The 23,393-nt window shown below is 35.5% G+C and overlaps 1 protein-coding gene across 1 annotated transcript; it reads right to left on the bottom strand.

Moving 5' to 3' along the window:
- Positions 1 to 14,924: 14,924 nt before the first annotated feature.
- Positions 14,925 to 23,123, bottom strand: LOC145031797 (uncharacterized). The gene is made up of 6 exons (XM_078980429.1): positions 23,035 to 23,123; positions 22,815 to 22,944; positions 21,801 to 22,298; positions 16,884 to 17,015; positions 16,119 to 16,744; positions 14,925 to 15,716 (listed from the first exon to the last, which is right to left on the bottom strand). Exons 2-6 carry the CDS (start codon positions 22,942 to 22,944, stop codon positions 15,018 to 15,020), a joined length of 2,085 nt encoding a protein of 694 aa, XP_078836555.1. The 5' UTR covers positions 23,035 to 23,123; the 3' UTR covers positions 14,925 to 15,017.
- Positions 23,124 to 23,393: the final 270 nt, after the last annotated feature.

Genomic DNA, 23,393 nt, shown 5'->3' with positions numbered 1-23,393 from the left:
TGCAACAGTGGTAGTAATTCTAACTGGACCTTTGACAATGCTTTGCCAAATCTTGAAGTCTTTCCTTTTGACGTATTTTTCAATTCGATATTTCCATTAAGGAAACCCATCTGCAGACAACAATCTTGGAATTCACATGGTTGTTCCCATAATTGAGTCCAGTTCGTGATGATGTGCTTGACTTTGAGAGTCCATTTTAATTTTAATTTTAATTAATTTTAAAATCAAAAGATTAAGCACAAGAAATAGTCAAAAATTTATTTGTGGCCGTAAACTTATTTACGATTGCGTTTATGGCCAGTCGGGTTTACGGTCAGCCGGAGTTTACGGTCAAACGAAGTTTACGGTCAATGAAGATTCAGTGTTCACGGTCTTTGAAGATTCTTGAGTTCACGGCTAAAATACAGTTCACGGTTATTGAAGATCTTGAGTTTATGGCCGTATATAGGAGTTTACGGTCGTAAACACATGGCTGTAAACTCTCAGAATGTTGACAAAAAATAGTGATTTGAGCAGATTCGATCCCCTCTTGTCACGAAATCACTAAAATCAATCTCGAATAGTGATGAAGTTAATATCCTTTGGCTGAAAACTTGATTGAAAGATGCTTTGACATTGGTTTTGCTCTGATACCAATTGTAAGGTCCTAAAAACGTATCTTAACAATTGATCAAGCAATCAATCAATCAATATAACAAGAATTGGAGTAGAAGAAGAACTAAATCAAGCTTGCACATGTTTATATATTAAAACGTTTGGTACAACTCGAATACACTTGGCTGTGAACACTAGATGAACAATAACCACACATGACCTAGACAAGCCCTATATAGCCACAAACAGGGTTTATAGCTGTAAACTTGTTTATGGCCGTAAACACCAACCCTGGCCGTAAACTCCCAAACACCCCCCCCCCCCCCAAAAAAAAAAAAATACATAAAATGACTCAATGAACCTTATACAATAGAAAGCCTAGAGCAAACCATAGACTAGACACTTGAGATTCACACAATCAATTGTCTGTTTACTCTAAATTGTAGATAACTTGTATCCATTTAGTACTCATAGAAAGGGTAGTAGAGTCATTTTACTTACCATTCATCATATAAAAAAATATAGGGTTTTCTAGAGGAACATACGAACTTTTCTAAAAAGAACTTAAAACATACTTTACATCACTAAAATACTTATGAAATCACCAGCTTAAATGCTGATCTACTATTTCAAAATAAGTTGTATTCTCAGGAAACTACTAGATAGGTATGCGCGCTGGGATTCGAAAGATGAAGTATAGTAGCTTCATGTCTTGTTTTGTTATTTACTTTTGGATTCAATCTTTTGTGAATCACTACTTTGTAAACACTTTAATATGAATAAAATGGTTGTTTGTTACTATGATTACTATGATACATGTGTTGTGATACTAAACATGACGTCCTCCGCCCCCAAACGTTTCCGCCGTTCTGGTTTGGGGGTGTGACAGATTGGTATTAGAGCATTGTTTATAGTGAACTAAGTATATTAACCTATAAAAGATATACAACTATAAATACAATCGGGCCAAAGTGTTCTAAATAATAATATATTTTATGGATATAACAATACTTTATAAAACTATTCATACATGCTTATAACATATATACATACCAGAACAAGTATCACAAGACACTACTAGAAAAACAGCCTTTTACGACGCGCAATGCGTGTCGTAAAACGTGCAGACGACACATAAATGCGTGTCAAGAAAGGCCCTGTCATAATGAGAGATGACACGCTTTTGTGCGTCGTCTATTTACGACGCGCATTTATGACACACATTTACAACGTATAGTTATGACACGCAATGCGTATCAAGAAAGGCCCTGTCATAAAGGAAGACGACACGCATTTGCGTGTCGTAACCTTACGACGCGCGTGTTTATGACATGCAATGCGTATCAAGGAAGCCATTGTCATAAATGAGGATGACACACAGGTTTGCGTGTCATAAAGTTAAATGTTTTAAAAATTATATATTTTGATAGAGTTAGTAATTTTCAAATTAAATAACACATTAAAAAATCTATAATAAAAAATAAAATACAAGAAATAACAAAGATAATTTATTTCACTAATATGCAAATACAAATAATTATTCCAATAATGAGTGAATGTAATAAAAGAAATGAACTCAAGAGAAGCCAAATTTATATACAATTGCATTATCTAGCTTACTATGTGCCAACAACTCTGTGTGTGTTTGCTTTTGCTTGAGTCTTGTTTCCTCTAAAGCTTCTAGCTATGCCAAAGTATTATATCTTAGGGTTCATGTCCAAATAAAGTAAAACATTGCTAGCTTAAGTTCATCAAGTCCTTGGCGTGAAGTCTTAGATAGATGCTTAACTGCAATATCCAATCCTTCTAGCAGGCCCTAGAGATCATTATTGTCCATGCAGTAGGATCAACCTGCCAAAATAATACACCAAATTAATCAGAAGCTGAGATGCTACCTATAGGAAAATCCAAAAACATATTAAGTCCATGACCTTATTGTGGATCAATAATTGTAGAAACCAAAGTAATGAAATGGCGCATCCAATGAGCCAGAAAAGACGTAATGTGATCCAGACTTGTTTTCCTTGTCTGTAGCAAACGAAACAAAGATGCGTTGATTAAAAAAAACTAAGAATTCAGGCAAGGTGACTTGCTTCAACCAAGCATGATGAAGAACCTTTTGGAAAAAATCGTACAGCTCCTCTATGACCACAAAAACAAGCTATTCAACTCCTCTGGTCCAAACAGGAAATTTATCAATATCAATGACAACATAATTCAAAAATTAAAACAATAATGAATATATATATATATATATATATACATATATACATATATATATGATTTACATTTACCTCAACGATATTGGTTTTAATGCCAGTTTTGTTAACCCAAATAAGAGGGACTTCATCTACTCTTGGCCCACCTGTGAAATCCAATGTTTTAACCTGAAAAATAGTAGGTCCCTAGCTATCTTTTGAGCTACCCAGCCTTGAAGCAATTTAGTATACTAAGGGTACAAACTTGCAAGACTGCACCTGACAATACAAGTGAGAAGTTTCAGTTATAAATCTTAGATCTTTTCCCCATCAGATAATTAAGATGTTAATACGATTATAATTTATCTTTACCTTTTACAAATAACTTTTTTAATCAGTTTGTTGGAGACAATGTTGCGTATGCGCTTTCTCAAGGATTGAAGGTGATTGCTTGTGTTGGGGAGACTCTTTAAGAGCGGGAAGCTGAAAACAACTATGTGTAACATCCCGAAATTCAGGTAAAGCTATGTAACCCTCCCCTTTTGTAAAGTTGTCAAGAGTATTCCCTTGAGTGAGTTCTTGTAGCAAATGAGTACGCTAGGCGTACTGGGGCGTATGCTGTGCGTATTCATGCGCTTAAGTTGGACGCGAACTCACCTGGGTATGCTGGGTGTACCCAAGCTTACGTTGGGCGTAGCGGGCCCAGATGAAAACCCTAATATTTGTATTTTGCATTATATAAGGGATGCTAAGGCTCATTTCTCAGCCTCCATATCACGGGAAGGCATCGGTATGATCAGTACACACATGAGGAGTTTTTATGCATTGTGATGGGTTGTGTTTCTATGGTTGATATGTTATACAATGACATTTTTATAACATTTATGAATGAACGTATGTTTTTGAAAATGTAAAAATTGTTTGAAAATTTGGGTGTTACAAGTTGGTATCAAAGCCTTGGTTTGAGGGATTCGGGTGCACCTTCGGGCGTATCTGAACTCAAACTGAGGATTTGAGAGCTTTTCAAAATAAAATTCACAAAATTTTCTCAAAGAGTAAAAAGTTTTTGAAAGAGCAGAGTAGAGAAATATGTACGATCAGCCAACACCCGAATGGTGATTTCCCAAAATAACCTTACATTATGAGTTATGATATATGTTATGATATGATATGCATGCTAGAATAGGCTAGGTATTCTTATTAGGATTAGAGTGGCCTGATTTGTGATGCCTTAGCCTAGGGGTTTTGCTAGGAGATGCTTGAGAGCGAGTATATAGCAGCGAGGAGCTATGACAGATCTGCTAGAGAGTAGACTGTGCATAGTGAGAGTAGAGTACTTGGGTTTTGGGATCCTAGGAGGAGGACTTGGGATGAATACTGATGCGATGTGGATAGTTGTATTGGGCCCATACTACTTAAGACACCAGAGTAGTGTGCAGCCCAAGTAAGAATCCTTGGGGTACCAGGGAACGAGTAGGGTCGACTTATCGAGTGCGAGTATGTTCGAGCGAGTCTATGATATGTTTTATGTTGTATTTCAGAGACATCATGGTTGGGACATGGCACAGACCAGGGACCAGCGGGGTGAGCGATGAGGAGCTCTGCCGGATGATCCATGAGGAAGTGGTTGCGACTATCCGTGCAGAGATTCCAGAGATGTTTGGTTCTGTTAAGACCACTATGATTGAGACTTTTGATGAGAGATACACAATGGTTACTGAGGCTGCAGCCGTTGCAGCTACCGCAACTGTTGCTACTGCCAAACCTTAGGGTGGTGATTCATTGCTGTTCCGGGAGTTCAGCAAAACGAAGCCACCAGAGTTTGATGGGACGCAGGATCCGATTAATGTGATGAGATGGGTTTATGATATTGAGTGATGCTTCTATACGTGTTCATGTCCAGAGCATCTGAGGTTCCGGTTCGCGCTGAACCAGCTTCGCTTGGGAGCAAAGGATTGGTCGAAGTTTGTGACGGTGCACTTTTCGTTTGCTGATCTTGCTGCAGTGACCTGGCAGAGGTTCACTGTTATGTTTCATGATGAGTACGTTCCCCCAGTGGAGAGGGAACGTTTGGCCCAGGAATTTCTGACCCTTAAGTAGGGTACTGAGTATGTTACTGTGATCACCAGGATGTTCCATGAGAGAGCGATGTTCTGCCCTGAGCACTTGTCTACTGAGCAAGCACGTATGAGCCGGTATTTGAGTATTCTAAGGATGGACATACAAGAGTTCGTAGCGAACTCATCATACCGAACATTTAACGAGCTTCAGGAAAATGCTCGAAACAGGGTGATAGATCTGGAGACTCAGGTTAGGGAGGAGGTGGAGTCTCAGGGGAGGGATCGGCGACCGGCTCAGTCCCAGCTGACAGCCAAGCGGGCCAAGCCCGGTGATTCGAGATTAGGGAACCAGAAGGGCCATACTTGTGGCAAGTGTGGCAAGGGTCATGAGGGATTGTGTAGATCAAGGTCTTGCTACAAGTATGGAAAGGAGGGTCATATGGCCAAGTATTGCCTTAAGGGATTTGCAGTCTGTTTTCACTACAACCAGATAGGACACCGGAAGGCCGAGTGTTCGTAGCTACGGGGATCAGCACACGGAGCATCACAGGGATCTGCCTCTGCTGCTGTTCGAGATACTGAGAGCTGGCCGGTGAAGGCCGAGGCACCGCAGGTATGAGGGAGAAATTTCCAGTTGACCGCAGAGGAGGTCCGCGCAGCGCCAGATGTTGTGGCTGGTATGTATTCTTTCACGTATTTACTATGATGTTTGAGATATGGTATTTATATTATGTTATGCGTAGGTAATTTTCTTGTGTGTTCTATGCATGCCGTGGTGTTATTTGACTCGGGTGCGAGTCGATCTTTTGTGTCATTAGCCTTTAGTCAGCACATCAGTATTCATCGAGCGACGTTGAGTCGAACCCTGCGAGTTTCCATAGCTGACGAGCGAGTAGTGTATGCCACCGATGTGATTCGGGGATGTGTACTAGAGATCTTCGGCGTTGAGTTTCCGATTGATTTGGTCTCGATTGTTATGGGAGATGTATGTGTCATTGTGGGCATGTACTGGTTGAGTAGATTTGGAGTGGTTATCGACTACGAGCGATAACTGGTGACCATACGAGACCCTAGTGGGGGAGTTCTTACAGTTTATAGTGAGGGTACCTGTCCTGGGTCAACATTTTGTTCGGCTGCTAGAGCGAGGCAGAGCCTACAACAAGGCTGTAGCGGGTTTGTGGTTTATGTGGTGGATACGAGAGTAGGTGCAGAGAGACCGAGGTCGGTTAACGAGGTCTCGATAGTGTGTGAGTTCCCGGATGTTTTCCCCAAGGAGTTGTCGGGTGTGCTTACCGAGAGGTAAGTGGAGTTTCCTATCGATTTGGTTCCAGGGGCAACACCTATCGCCAAGGCGCCGTATTACCTTGCACCTCCAGAGATGTACGAGTTATCCTTTTTGTCAAGAAAAAGGATGGTTCACACCGAATGTGCATTGATTACCAGGAGTTGAACAAGCTGACGGTCAAGAACCGTTACCCCTTATCGAGGATCGACGATCTGTTCGATCAGTTCAGGGTGCGTCTTGGTTCTCCAAGATTGATTTGAGGTCTGGATATCATCAGATGAGGGTGCGTGATGAGGATATCTAGAAGACAACGTTCAGGACTCGTTATGGGCATTACGAGTTCTTGGTGATGCCTTTCGGGCTCACCAATGCACCTACGCCGTTCATGGATCTCATGAACAGGGTGTGCGGGCCGATGTTGGATCATTCGGTGATCGTGTCCATTGATGATATATTGGTATATTCGAGATCTAGAGAGCAGCATGAAGAGCATTTGAGGGAGATCCTCAGAGTTCTGAGATCAGAGAGGCTTTACACCAAATTCTCCAAGTGCGATTTCTGGTTACGAGAAGTCCAGTTCCTGGAGCATCTCATTAACCAGAACGGGATATTGGCTGTGACATTCCCAATTTCACGGCCAGAAAAGACCGATTTGTTTATGATTTGTTTTTAAAATAAGAGTATTCTTTTAAAGAAAACAATTGCAGAATTTGTTCCCAAAACAAAATATGATAAGAGTTTATCAAAGCATTTCCTTAAAGAAATGTATTTTCGTTATATAACAAAATCTCGGGATGTCATGTTCCGATACAGACACGTAAGCATAAACAGAACAAAATAGACCTTACAACAGTTATTCATAACTACTGGCCTATAATCCAAAATCTATCGTTATGTCAGCCAACTTATGCTCTCGTGCCATAACCTGTAATACAAAGAAAACTGAGAGGGTCAGGCTTGGGAGCCTGGTGAGCATATAGGGTTTTCAACCCACAATAATATAATTATTATATTTAATTATCAAAGAATCAATCCAAATACCCACCCCCTTTATCTACATTTATTTAGTAAAGATTTACCCTAAGAACCGATTACCCTTCTCTCATTAATTCCTAAGGATTGCCCTAAGGAATTGGCACAAAGTCTAGTGTTGCCATGGTTCTTAGATCACCTCTGGTGAACACATAATTCACAATAATTAATGAAAACCTAGTTCAAAAACACCTAATGAACACTTAGTTCTAATAATACCTAATGAACACCTAGTTCATAAATACTTAATGAACACTTAGTTCAAATATTCCTGATGAACACTAAGTTTAGATATCTAACAGACACTTAGTTTGAATATCCCTGGTGAACCCAATTACCTAAGGAACACAGAGTATGAAAGCTCTTAGTTTAAACAACGTGATAATAAAGTATATCTCGATCCTGCAAAACCACTAATATTATAAACACGTATAAATTATATTTCTAAAACCATATATCCTATCCCGTCAATCCCCGCATACTGACCCTATACAATGATCATACGAGATCTAGCCTAAGGAATCGATGTGAACCACAAACTGACGAAGCTGCTTCGGAAATTCCCTGGCAGCAAACGAGGATCAATAAAGACATCAATTGAGGGGAATGGAATAAGTTTCACCACGAACCTTCGTTCGTAAAAGAAAGAACCACAAAACATTTTAAGTCAGGGGTAGTTATCTAGATAACAATGCCTAGGTGTGGTTTGACTATAATGAGGTATCCATTTAGTACTCACAGAAAGGATTGTAGAGTCATTTTACTTACCATTCATCATATCGGACAATATAGGATTTTCTGGAGGAACAAACGAACTTTTCTAAAAAGAACTTACAACATACTTTACATGACTAAAATACTTATGAACTTACCAGCTTAAATGTCGATCTACTCTTTCAAAATAACTTGTATTCTCAGGAAACTAGTAGACAGGTACGCGCATTGGGATTCGGAAGATGAAGTATATTAGCTTCATGTCTTGTTTTGTTATTTACTTTTGGATTCAATCTTTTGTGAATCACTACTTTGTAAACACTTTAATATTAATACAATGGTTGTTTGTTACTATGATTACTATGATACATGTGTTGTGATAATAAACTTGACATACTCTGCCCCCAAACGCTTCCGCCGTTCCGGTTTGGGGGTGTGACACCCTGCGTAATTTTTGTATGCCCAGCATACTGAGTTAATTACCCTGATGGTGGTCAACACAAAATGAAAGTACGCCTAGTGTACCAGAGGAGTACGCCCAGCGTACACCCTTTGTTGGGTTTTTGACAATTTAGGCGTTGGGATTGGGCTTCCTTTTGGGCCAGTTTGACATGGCCCTTGCTGAACGTTTTAAATAATTGTGTTTTGGGCCAGTTTTGGATTTGGATCTTAAAATAAGGCCTAATTTGGGAGTTGGGCTCAATTGGGAAAAATTGGGCCGATAATGGGCCTTAAGTATATGGACTTCTGGATAGTGGATTTGATAATTGGGCCTTGGCCCAATTTAGAGAAAAGGTAATATGGACTATGTGGGCCTTTAGCCAATATTGATATCCTATGTGTTCACTTAGTAATTGATTATTTTGGATAGTTCAGGATTTTCGGTAAGACAGCGATCGGAGACTTTTAGTCCAGTTTAGCACTACGTCCGATGTGAGTTGTCCTCACTATTCTCACAGGGTCAAAGGCACCAATGTCGACCCTTTTCAGTTTTGTATCCGTGTTTATTGCACATTATGCTTTATGGTATGTATCGTGGTTATAGGATGGTTGCTATCTTAGAGATCGGTTAGATCAGTATCTTGGTTATAGGATGGTTGCCATGCTTGTGACCGATAAGATCAATACCTTGGTTATAGGATGGTTGTTATGTTAGAGATCGGTTAGATTAGTACCTGGTTATAGGATGGTTGTTATGTTAGTGATCGGTTAGATCCGTATCTTGGTTATAGGATGGTTGCCATGATTAGTGATTTGTTAGATCTGTATGACTATTTGTTATATGTATGTGCACATGTTTGTTGGTTTAGGGGATCGGGTTGAGGAATTTCCTGCTTTGTGTTGTAGGCCAAGATAGCAAGGGTGGACCAAATAGACTGCAGACTCAGGAGGGCATATAGGCAGGCCGAAGTCCCGATGAGCGGTCCAGATAGGCTGAAGACCCTAAGAGGCGGTCCAGATAGACTGATGGACTGTGACACGATCTAGTCAGACTAATGGCTCATTATGCATGTTGTTTACTTATATGTTATTGATACGATTTATGGCGTTGGCATTTTGTGGGTAACTCACTAAGCCTCCGAGATTATATTTATCGGTTATTATTTCCGGTACTTATGATGATTGTGGGAAGGAGAAGGCGTGATCTGCACCTCCTTATATTTTTCATGATTTGATTATGGGGATACTCTAATGTTTAAACTATTTTGAAAACAAATTGTAATAACTTAATGGTTTTAAATGTTTTAGAAAGTTTTAAATGGGCTTGAAATTTTATGGATGTTACATTAATGTCTAATTGAACGATTAGGAAATGAGGCACTCAAGTCATCAAGGTAATCTTTTCATCAAAGGAAACTTCTATCTACTTATGTTTCCGAACGCAATTAATTGTTCTTAAAATATTGTAATATGTTCATTATATCATTATACTTTCCGCATGCAACAGTTTAAAGAAATAGATATGAAAGTAAGATGCTACATTAGTCAAACAAATGAAAATTCATTTGTCAATGCTTCTGTTGTGTGTTTATTCATTGATCTGTTGTTGAGCAATCTCTTCATGCTTGCATTGATAAACGAAAAGACATTTGTGAGGAAAAAAAAGGAAAACAAAATCAAGTTTGTGTTGATCAAGTTTTCCCGTCGCAGACAGGAACAAACTGCTTAGTAATAACAGGGTTGTTTGGCAACTATTTTAGTTACCTCAAAGATAAGGGCTTTTATTTTTAAAACTATCATTAATGACTTACTTATCCTTCAGTGATTCTTGATCAGATGTGTTTTATTTGGGGATAAAACCTGCACAAGGGTTGACTTAGATTCATCTCCATCAGACATGCATCAATAGCATAATGCACGATACAATCATTGGGAGAATGACTCCAGTTCTAAAGGACAAAACCTATAGGATGATGAAAAATATAAAAGGGGCATAAATATTGATATTAACTCTTGTCTTACACATTTTGGCTTCAATTTTTTCTTTCAACATTAAAACTTAGGATCAGAGGATTTACTATAGGTGTTATTTTATGTGCGCTTAACTTTGTATTTTGTTTTGATGACGGTAAATATGGAAATAAGTACTTGATTAACTTAATGGCTGTTGTGGGATTCATAATAATCAAACTTAGCTCTGAAATTCGTGTTTTTTAGAGTCACTTAAAACGACTTACCTACTACTTCTTTAGGGTTGTGATTATTACGACCCATTTATGTTTGCTAGTGTGTGTGTGTGTGTGTGTGTGTGTATATATATATATATATATATAAAGAAAAACAAAAATATATAAATGTAAGGGTAAAATGGTATTTTTAAATGGATTAAGGATGTTCAGTGCAATTTCTTTAAACCACAAGGATGCCTGTTGCCAAATTTTCAAACGTTGTATTGAAATTGCGAATTTGACCATAGGGACCAAACTATAATTTGCTCTCTCTCTCTCTCTCTCTATATATATATATATATATATATATATATATATATATATATATATATATATATATATATATATATATATATATATATATATATATATATATATATATATATATATAGAGAGAGAGAGAGAGAGAAAAAAAGTTAGGTTCGTATATATCCTTTAACTATTGTGTGAATGTATGACACATTCTCCACCAATCATTTGATATGGATAATTTAATAATTTTATTAGTTATATTAGTTATTATTTATTATTAATATATATAACCTTCCTAGAATTATGGTAAGTAAGTTGTGATGGCCTAAAATTATGTTTTCCTTTAGCTTAACAACGGCAAACCTTTCTATCATTTTTCACCATTTTCACCGCCATTTGTTTCCTTAGTCACGTGTGACGATTAGTGCATCCAATCATTTGATATGGATAATTTAATAACTTTATTAGTTATACGTAATGGAGAATAATTGGCAAATTTTATACTTTCAAAATTATTTAAGAATATCTACTTTTCGTGTTTAAGAATATTATTCTTCAAGAATAACTGAAGTACTATTCTTTGAGAATGCATTGTAATGTATTATTGTTTTGTTTTTCAGTTTTGTTGTTTTTCACAACCGATTCATTATTCTTATAGTATGCATATAATGTTTTGGTCTTTCAAAATAAGAAATGAACATGTCTAGTTGCATATTGGTTTATTTTTCTCTTGAAAATAATAATTTAATGGTTCATATACTTTTATCAATTAGTGCATTCTTAAATGCTCAACTTTCATTCTTGAAGAATTAACTTTGATTCCTAAAGAATGAATTCTAATTGTTCAAGAATATCTAACCACCATTACATTCTTAACTATTCTCAGGCAACTAGGATGAATCATTACGGAATAAAAATTATTCTCCATCATTCTAAAAAATGTTTATTTAACCGGAAAATCAATTAATAATCATTATCAAAAAGTTGATATTTAAATTTTTTTAACAATACTTCTAACAACCATTGATTTGAAATTTTGAGAAATCAATACGTTTAAATATTATGATCGTCTTGTATCACATTTATTTTTCAAAATGTTTATTTGAATATTTAATTGTTTTACTTTTTTTATTATCTAATTTGGCTTATTTTCTTAGAATATAGTTAATTTTATTTCTCTTTCTTAATAAGTTACACATTTACTTTTATAATTAATTAAGTAGAATTATATAATAAACGCTAGTCCATCTTAGTAAAATATATTCTAACATCACCTTCATTCATTCTTTTTATTCTAATGGTCAGAATTCCATCACACATTTACACAATAGTTAGGATTCACATTTGATCTTAAGTGTGTGTATATATATATATATATATATATATATATATATATATATATATATATATATATATATATATATATATATATATATATATATATATATATGGGAAAAGTGAATATGTGGCTATCATGTATGTAATATTAGGTATAGAACCATCAAAATAGACTTCATTTTGATTATAAAACTCATTTTTTTTTCATTTTTAGCTTCTTCCTATTGCCTTTGATGTCATATTATTTTTAATTTCATAATTTATCCCCAACATCTATACATTCCGAATATGTTGCTTATATTAGACCTGTAGTAGGCTTCATAATTTTTCTTTAACACCTACCATATGTAAATTTACATGGTTCTTTTTGATGTGTTATGAGAATTAGTATAATGAGTTTTTAATAAACAATTACAATCTTTTACTATAGTTTTCTATATTAAATTTTGATATGAAGACGTATAGGTATAGTTGATAATGTAATCTTATACATGGTTTTGGTGCAAAATTAAATATTTAAAACTCTATAAAAATATGCACTAAGCGTCTCATCTAGTCTTATATAGGATACAAAAAAGATGGTAGAGAGATTTGATTGCATTTTGTTAAAACTATATAGTTTTTTATGGTTCTATATCTAATATTAGATACATAACAGCCACATATTCCCTAAGCCCTATATATATATATATATATATATATATATATATATATATATATATATATATATATATATATATATCAAATAAAAAGAAATTTTTTGATAGGAAGAAAAGAAATTTTTTTATATACATATTTTTTTAGCAAACAAATAAAATGAATTATTAGATGATTTAAAAGTAAATGATTCATAAAAAAATTCTCAAAAAAACATCTATATGATTCATTTTTAAATAAATTAACAAAAAAAAAATTATAACAATTTTAGTGAATATTAATAAAATCACAGAAAAATGAATCATTGAGATGTTTTTTCGTGATTTTTTTGAATCGTGTTATTTTGTATACATCTAATAGTTCATTTGTTTTGTTTTCCAAAAAAAATATACAAAAAAAAACTTTTTACCTACTACCAAAATAAATTTTTTATCATATTGTTGGTCTGCTTATGAAAATACTTTGTCCCACTCCCACTATTATCCAAAATTTTCTTTATCTCTCTTGTGTTCCACATCGCCCTATGTTCTATCGCCACATTAAAAAAAAACAAAGGAGAGGGAGATCACTATACAAAGGATGCTTGACACATTGTTGGAAAGAACACACAAAGCCTTTTAAGTTATATATGTTCTTCATACTTGGTTTAAACTAAGTTAAAATTGTTTTTAACCAATAATATTTTCTTTCTTTAACTGTTTTTACAATATTGGTTGGCTATCGAAATTGTGTTTGTGGTTAGAGCTGTTCACTATTTGGATAAAACCGAATTAACCAATTGGACAATTCAGATTGGACTATTTGGTTCGGATATTCGGATTTTTGGATTGGTTTTCAACAAAACCGAATTATTATTTTGGATTTCGGATTGGTTTTGGTTTATAAAATAAGAACCGAATAGTCCAAAAAAACCAAATAACAATTTTTTATGTATTTATTTTCAATACATCCATAATTATTTATTAATCTTATAATTTTTTTAAATAAGTTCAAAAAGTTTTACCTAATAAAAAACATTAATATGTACTTTCTCTAAAAAAATTATCTATTAAATAATAAACTATAATATGCATTCTTAGTGGTTGTTTATAAATTTTAAACCACAAGTAAATACTTTGTTTTTTCTTTTTCTATAAAATTAGATCATATTATAATTCTATGTCCTTTTAAAATGTTATGGTTTTTGAAAACCGAATTATAAAAACCGATTCAACCGAATTGTATATGGATCGGATCGGATCGGATTTGATTTAGTTTGAACTATTCGGATTCATATTTTGAAAACCGAAATCAATTCAGATTTTACTTAACCTGCTCCATTGCCATTTCTAACTTGATGAGGGGATAACATATATTTAACAGAACAACAGGATATGCGAGTTCACTTCTGGTCAAATCAATGGTTATTGTGCACTCCACTTGATTTCCGTCATTACATGTAACGAAGTAAATCAGTAAAATGGCAAACATAAGTTACCATCAATAAGTAAATGAGTAAAATGTTAAACAGAAGTTACCATCAATTCGATCTGGACATGCAAGGCTTTAATGATCGTGTGAAGCAACCATAATTTTGATGGCCTGCTGCTTAAGGAATTCTCCTCATCGCTAATTGTACGCATGTTTAATTAAATCAAGAGCCCTGCTAGTGGTTACGGCTATTGAATTTAGCTGAAATATAGGTATTCAATCTTGGATTCTTGTTGAAATTGATGGCCAATAGTGTACATACATTGTGGTGCCAATTGAAATCATTGTTTGGTAACAGTAGAATACAACAAAACAAATGATTTTTGGATGAATTACAACTGGTGGAGTCGCATGCAGATGAATATATTGCATGTGTCATGGGTTTGTGGGAAGCCATGACATAAACATGGGCACATGCATGCCCAGTTGGTATAAAATACCAGGGAAGTGCACCGTCATATGGGGTGGTAAATGTAAATCAAGTCGTTGGCCTGTGAAGGATTTATTTATTTGATTAAAGCGGATTTCTAGGCTCTCATGCATCCTATACGAAAAATATTGCATTGAAGATAAGAATGTTAAGAGTCAATATACTTTTTGTCTTCCCATTCCCAGCCACAAGCCTCCGGTTGAAATTGCCTTCCGAAACCAAAAATGTCACAATTTTATGTCTCGTCTTATAGAATCAAACAGAACCATTATTATTACAAATATTAAATTATATTACAATATATTACAATTGTTAATCTTACAACAATTTTAATATTTTTGAAGTACATCTTGAAATGAAAGGGATCCTAAACGGAAAACAACGATGGTTAGAATTAGACTTTTCATTGTAAAGATGATTGTTGGACCGAAAGAGGTAGCTTGAACCATATGTCGAGTGAATTACGTCTTTTAAGAGACGATATTGCAGTGCAGCGAAGAGAAGGACTGGCGTGGTAGCAATCACTGTGACAAGGATTGGTATCCATTTAAGATGTTCGCGGTATAGCACAAAGAAGGTAACACTAAAAGCAATCATCATGGTTGTTATTGAGAGGTAAAGTGTTGCTAGACCCAACATCAGTTTTCTAGGTAATGATTCCAAGAAATCGTCTTCCGCATAACGAGAAGTGAGAATGGATAAGAATGTGAGTATTGAAGCTGATGATGAGAACAAAGATATGGCATCTGCCACCACGAAAATCAAAAAGCTTACGTTTCTGCGGAAGAAAGGGATACCGTTGGTCTCATCGTATCCACCTGGAACTGTAAAAGCTGCAGCAAAGACAATGGTGGCAATAAGCGCCGCTACCACCATACATTGACTAGCTGTTCCTTTCATCCATTCCTCACCTTTTACAACTAGATCTTGGTGCTCCTTGGTGAATATCTCGCGTGGTGTTAGTCCATCTTTGTTCTTCCGTTCCCGATAAGAAGGTAGGACCATCTTCTCTACTTCCTACAAAATATATAGAATTATAAATCGAGTAGATCAATTTGATTGAGGTGCCAAAATATTCATGCCAATCGCAAAGAACACATGTTTATGGCTGATTGTTCTCTTAAAAACGTACGTTGGATATAGAAAAGAAAAATAGTTTACTCACATGAAGCCCATGGCACCACCGTAATATAAAAACGAATAAAAGTAAATAATGAATTTATTATCATAAAAGGTGAGAAATTTTATAGCCCCCAAAGTCATACATATATCCGCCATGCATGAGAACAAGTGATTGAAAACAAAACATCAGTCGGTTGTATCTTAAATTCCTTCCTACAAATGCCTCTAGTTAACTTACTTTATGTCAAAGAAAGATAGCCTATAAGTGTGGGGAGGAAATGAGCTAGGAATATGTACCTTGAACCATAGTAGTTCACGTTGCATCTGAAACGCACCTCCTGACACATCTTCAAGTCGCTTTCTCTCCACACTCCTTGCAACCAAATGCAACATATTGTCCTCGTTTTGATCTTTGAGAGGAATAATCATATCCTTATTTAAGCCTATCTCATGCAATAGGTTGTAGATATCCGCTTGACGATGTCTGGCAGCAACATGGAATATACTTTGATTGTTATCATTTACTTTCCACGCTAGATCAGGATATAGACGCATGAGCTCAACTACGAATCTCGTATTGCCCACCTCTGTGGCAACAAATAGTACTCTAGAAGAGTACTTTTTACGTACATTTCCCGCTAGACCTTCAAGATTTCTTGCAACTGGTCCTTTGATTATGTTACGTATTTCAATAGGTATCTTGACAATATTATCAGACATGTGTTTTAGTAGTTGCAGAGCTTCATCTATCTTGTCAAAAGCTGGCTTTTCATATCGTTTAACGGGAGGATCAGGGGGTCCCCTGAGTATGGTATCAATTTCTTCCCTAGGCTTCTCAGCAATATAACACCAAACGGTTTTTAGTATCTCCAAAGCTTTTGCTTTACTTTCCTTTTCACGAGCTTGCGTCTTCCGACATATGACTGTAAAAATTCAATGCAACAAGCAGAAATGAAGGCAAAATGAGGATATATGCCAGATATTTAATAAGTAAAAATTGATGGATGATAATAATAAGAGATGGAAGATGTATAATCAAGATCAAGGGGTAGAGATGTTTACCCCATTTTATGGTTCTCATGAAGATATTAGATTTTATTTCAGCAAATGCATCAGTCTTTCGAGCCAAAGCTGCAAGTACAATCCCACTGCTACTAAGTTCTTCATGCTCTCGCACTATGTCTAGTGCGATATCTAAAAGAGATTTAACAGTCATTATGTTGGGGAATTGGTATGGCCAAAGCAACAATAATCATCAAAACAAGAACGATGTCTACCAACTAATATTGGTTGGTATAATTCCTAATAAGGGTTTTTTAGGCATAAGGGTATGTTTCTAAACTTTGCATATTTCCTAGTAATTCTGTTTTAGCAGGACTCCTTTTTCCATTAAGTATAACTAGGGTAATTCGTTTGATGTTTTAAGTTACTTTTTAGTTTCAATTTGTCAATAAAACCTTGGATACCAAGTAATTTATTTTCCTTCCCATGTCCTCCTTTTTTCCCGTGTTCTTCCCATGTTGCTTTTTGTTCTTCATGCCACACACCTAAACCTTGTGCACCAAGGTAATTTGCAGGTTGATTTGATGTCATTTGGTATCAATGCTAAACATGTTTATAGAATAAATAGTACAACCTCGACATGGAAGGCCAAAAGAAAGAACCATGATTGTTCCATTACACAATGTTAGCAAGAAGTAATTATGCCGCTTGGGACATCAAGATGAGGGATTTTATGCTGGCTTAAGATATGTGAAAACAAACAAGCGATTAAGCAAAGAACCCTCGGAATGCCATGAGTGTCAACAGGGATAAGATGGCAATGGATGTTATTTACCTGACTATCCTGAAGATATTTTGTTGTCGTTGACAGATAAGCAGACAACAAAAGAAGCTTGGGACACATTCCAAGTCATATACATGGGTATTGGTCCTGTAAGGATGAGTTTGAGATCTTGAAGATGAAGGAAATTAAAAGAGACAAGATGAGTTCTCTACAAAGTTCAACAACATAGTAAGTAGCATTTGAACCTTGGGAGACATGATGGAAGAGGCTTACATTGTCATGAAATACTAGGGGCAGTGCTGTCTATATTCTTACATATTTGCTTTAACCATTGAACGGTTTGTAGATCTAGATGTAGGATTAATGTGCCTAAGTTCATAACAAAATTGATATATTCATTTAGTTAAAAGCAAAGTCATTTTTGGATTGCCTTAGGAACCATAAATAGCTAAGAAATAACATTAGGAGAGAAAAAAAATGATTTGTTAGTATATTATATCATTAACATATTAATTAGAAATAGATAATTGATTTGTTAATTTATTATGTAATTAATAAATTAATATGAGATCAATAGTTAAACAATTAATTTGTTAATTTATATAATTGATAAATTAATACGAAATCAATAAAAATTAATTAATTCTTAATCAAAATTAATTTATAATTAATTCGGAATTAATTGAAATTAATTAAAGGTGCAAGAGATAGATTGTAATTGTTCAACATTTGAACAAAATAAGCAATTCTAGAACCATCCATGGTACCAACAGTTTTGGAGGAGGTTTTAGGATTTCTAGAAGCCTCTTGGTTGCAGATAATTTTTTTTGAACTAAGATTAAATATAATATATTATTAATTAAAATTTGGATTAATCTCCAAGTTACCTAAATTATAAATATGACTCTTTCCTTGCAAATTTCGGGCATAACATTCCTACGAGGCATATAAGCAAATTTTCTTCATTGTTCTCTCTCTCTTCTTCGTTATTGAGCTTCTAAGGTTTTGGGTGTGAACTATAGAGACACCATACTTTTGGTGCTTCTATAACACTCGTTATTTGAGGTGATGGTAATTATTCAATTTATTTGTAATTAATTGTTGGACTATGAGATTAAGGTTGAATTATTGAGTTGGGCCCTTAGTGAGTGGGCTGTTATATATTTGGGTTGTCTGAAGACGTGTGTTGGGCGTAAGCTTGGCGTACGTGGGGGGTAGTGGCAGCATTGGATGCAGGGGGTTGATACGCATATGTGCAAGTACCAATGAGTATGCACAACATACAAGAGAAGACTCAAAACACTAATTTTTAGGGTTTACATCATATAAATACTCAATATGTCTGAAACCCTAGCTTCCTTACTAGCCTTTCAAACTCAGAAACCCTAGAAAGCCTAACATTCCTCATCTTTGTGTGATTTGATCGTGTGAAGCCCATTTTGGTAGTTTGGAGCATGGAAAGAGAAATAAGAAGTTGGTGAGAAGAACTTGTGTAGCTTGAGCTCAAGGATCTGAGATATCATCATCATCTAGTACTCATTTGAGGTAAAAAGCTCACAACTTGCCTCATGTATGCTTAGATCTACGATAATGGTGTTTTGGACGTTTTTGGTCCCAAGATTGGATTTTTATGGTCCAAAGTTGTTTCTAGGCTTAGGGTTGCCAACCTTAGTGCTATATAAGCCCCAAGAATAGAAGAGTTTCCATCTTGAAGGTCTTATTATGGCCATGCATGAGTTTTAGTCATTTCCATGGAAGTTAGTTTCCATATTTCATGTTTGGGTCCATTTGGTGGTTTGCAAGCCACCAAGCAATCGGCTTTATGAGTTAAGACACTTTATTGGACTCAGATTTGTATTTGGAGCTTAAGGTCTTAAGGGAGGAAGCCTTTTTGGAGTTTATGGATTAACAGGTTAGTACATTGGGCATACAAGCCCGTACGCACAATATACATGCCATGCAAGTTGTACGCTCAGCGTATAAAGGAATACGCCCCGCGTACTCACTGGATATGGGTTTTCATCATTTGGTCCTTGGTTTGGGCAGATCCTTGGACTTCTTAGCTATTGAGCCTTAGTAGGCCATAAGAAGTCAGTTATTGGGCTAAGGACTTGTTTGGGCTTAAGGGAAGGCCCATTTGAGGAGTTGGACCTAATTTAAAACATTGGGCTATAAGTGGGCTTGTAAAGGATTTATAGAATTGGACCATTGATGTTATGGATTTGGGCCTAAGTCATAGACTGGTTTAGATCGGGGGTAAAATGGTTATTTTACCCTAAGAAGGATTATTGGATTTTGACTGAGTGATATTTTGGTAATAATAGCTCGGGAGTCGGCAGATCAGCTGTTAGAGATTTCTTACCACGATATTTAACATTCAGGTGAGTTACCTTCCCGGTATAAATGTGTCGAAGGCACCAATGCCCGCCCATTAGTAGTTGTTTACAGTAGAGACGATTGTCTTTGTGATGATTGTCTGGTATGCTACTATTTATTGAGATGTATGTGTTTATATCTTATGCTATTATGTGGTAGTGGTAGGGGTGAAATAGACCCCGTATCCAGTCGAAAAGACCAAAGGGGTAGGCCAACACCCAGATATGCTAGACAGTATGTGATTTATGTGTTTATATGTTAAGATATTATGTGGCAATGGTAGGGGTGAAATAGTCCCCGTGACCGGTTGAAATAGATCGAAGGGGTAGGCCAACACCCAAATATGTTAGGCGGTTACCGGTTGAAAGTGACCGAAGGGTAGGCCATCACCCAGATATAGTAGGTGGTTACCGGTTAAAGGATACCGAAGTGCACCCAGATATGTTTGTCAGTATGTTTATTGTATGGTATGTAGTATGATGGGGGAACTCACTAAGGTACCTCTTTTTTAAAAGAAAAGGAGTCGACATGATCGCAAAACATCACACCATGATTTCTGCACATGAGATGTTTGGGGGTTATACTCTAATGTTGTTTTATTATGACATATTTTGATTATTGACATATTGGTTTTGATATGGGATGACTCTATGAATGTTTTTTGTTTATTGGTTTTATAATTATTTAATTAAAAATGAAATTCTTGGTATTGAATTTTGGGATGTTAACGCTTGCTTTTTGAAAACTAAAAGGAAAGGTTTCGAATAATTGTTTGCTATAAATATTCCAAAGGTATGTAACCATAATCTCATGAATTTTGATTATGATCTAGGGTTCTTATACTAGTTCATTGTATGTTGCTATTAATTGTAAAGACATAACATAGATCCTTAGGTTGCATGTACCATTAAGTAATTCCGCAAGTACATTGAAGTTGTAACCTTAAAATTCCATTACTAGACACCATGACAATTGAAGAAGTCGTTAGGAGATTGATAGCTCATGAGGAAAGAATTCGAGGACAAGGTGAGGTTGAAGAAAATAAGCTGCTTCTTACCATCAAGAGTGGTCAGAAAGATGTAAGAAGCAAAACGAAGAGCAATCAAGCTACTCTCAAAAGAACTACAGTGGGAACACCAACAACTCACAAGGCCGAAGGGAAAGGCACTACTAAATTTCAATGCAAGAATGATGAACATCGGGTACTTTGTGAAGTATACTACATATTGAGACTGTGAAGCATAAAATTATTTTGAACCAAGCATAGACTGAACATTTAGTTGGAATGACGTCTGACCCAAATGAGGGATTTGTTGGGAGTAAAGAAAGTGATAAATTCTGAATTAGGGGAAATGTTGGTATAATTCACGGTAAGGGCTTTTTAGGCATAAGGGTATTTTTGGGAAGTTTCCATATTTCCCGGTAATTGTTTTGAAGTAGGTCTCCTTTCTATTAGTATAAGTGTTTTAAAGGGTTAGTATCTGTTGCTCGTTACCCAAAGCCTATGTAAAACTTTATCATGTTGATTACTTATCTGAACATGAAGATGAGTAATAACAAAATTAAAACTAAAAAAAAACACTAAGTTTTTAGTTTCAATTCCTCACTAAAAACCTTGCATACCAAGTAATTTGTTTTCCTTCCCTTGTTTTGTCCCTGTTTCTTTGTTCATCCCCTCACACGCTTAAACCTTGTTCACCAAGGTAATTTGGAGGTTGATTGATTAAAAGTTGACCAGTTATCCAAATTGTTACAATTTACTAATTAAACAACAAACAAAATATGTAGGTGTAATAATTCCATGCTAGAATTCTTACCGAACATATCATTCTCAACACATTTCTGAAGAAGCCAACCACGGTTCTGAGGTGTCCAATAATCATCACGCAGCTTTTGGGAATTTTTGTACAGATACTTCACCACCTCAGAATGTCCAAACAAGGCAGCCATATATAGTGGCGTCATTCCTCCACTACCAGTGATTGCCACCAAGGCCCTGCACTTTTTAACCATAAGCTCAACCATTTTAACATTGCCAACTGCAGCAGCTAAACAGAGGGCAGTGTTGGAACTGTTATTTTTAAGTTCGAGGTCCTCTTTTTCCATCTTAGTCATTAGATTTTCCACGAACTGTTCAACCTGTTTGGTGCTTTTTGTGGATGCCGCGACATGAAGTGCTGTTTCATTATTTCCAGTGACACTATACCTTACCAACTCTGGCCTTTCATCAAGAATCTCTTTAGCAGCTTTCCAATCACCTCTAATAGATGCTTCATATAGAGGGATAGCAATTTTCATGTTCTCTTTACTAGTTCCTTTAAAATAATTCCAATGCAAAGTTAGCACAAATTCATCCAGGGACAATATTTGTAATATTCTTTAACTTTTCGCCATGAATAAGCATCAATTCTAGTGCATACAGCCACTTTGAATACTTCAATTTGGTTTAATTAACACACTGAAATCGAGCGTTTTATGTGTTGGTGTCTTTGAATATTAAAAGTAACATATTATATATGACAACTGAAAATCATGCAATTCCATGTAGACTTTCTAGGAAACAGTAACGCGTTTCATGTGGAATTTCTACAAAACGAAGCACTTTTCAAACAAGTCGAATGTAATATAACTTACTCTTGTAGTTAAGTTTACCGAAGGAGACTAGTGGAAACAGAAACGGAAAGGTAGCCAGGTAGGTATAAAGTATAAACACTTATTTCGTCCATCCGCAAGAATGGAGCACTAGTGCAAAGGAATCGTCTTTTTTGTATTAAATGTGGTGTAAAATAACAGTACATGAAGTAAAGAGTAAAATGGGTAGTAGAATTTACCATTAAGTAGATCTGGAATAGGTTTTGGGCGACCTTGAGAAGCAACCGAAATTCTGATTTCCTGCTGCTGCTCATGGGTTAAGGACTTATGCTCATCGATTGGGGCTAACTGTACACTTGTTTGCGCCATCTGCACAGGGACATCATTGATGATTATAACTCTAATAATTGCTTGACGCCATGACTAGAAAATCAAAGGATTTGGTGCAACTGACAATACCTCTGCGTCGGCAAGCGATTATTACGTATGAATGAATGAATTTTTAAAAAGACATGAGATTGATTATTTGAACATGCATGCTATGATTTATATACACCTAACACCCTCCCTTGCTTAAGTCAACGTCGTAAGTCTTTAAAAGTTCAATTTTTCTGCCAATCAATAAATTATAATTAGCGACAACTTGCGGTTGTTCAAAAAAATAAAATAATAACGACAACTGTTAATAGTCAAAAAAATATATATATACAAAAATGTTTTCATAATTTTATTAATAAATATAACATCTATCATCTATCAGTACCATTCACGCGAAAAATTATATAAAATAAAAAACGATAAATTTCTTACATTAAGTA

The sequence above is a fragment of the Lactuca saligna genome, chromosome 2, assembly GCF_052625555.1.
Source record: "Lactuca saligna cultivar CGN05327 chromosome 2, ASM5262555v1, whole genome shotgun sequence".
Classification (NCBI taxonomy): domain Eukaryota; kingdom Viridiplantae; phylum Streptophyta; class Magnoliopsida; order Asterales; family Asteraceae; genus Lactuca; species Lactuca saligna.
Note: the sequence above shows the minus strand (reverse complement) of the source record. Positions and strands in the feature narration are given on the sequence as shown.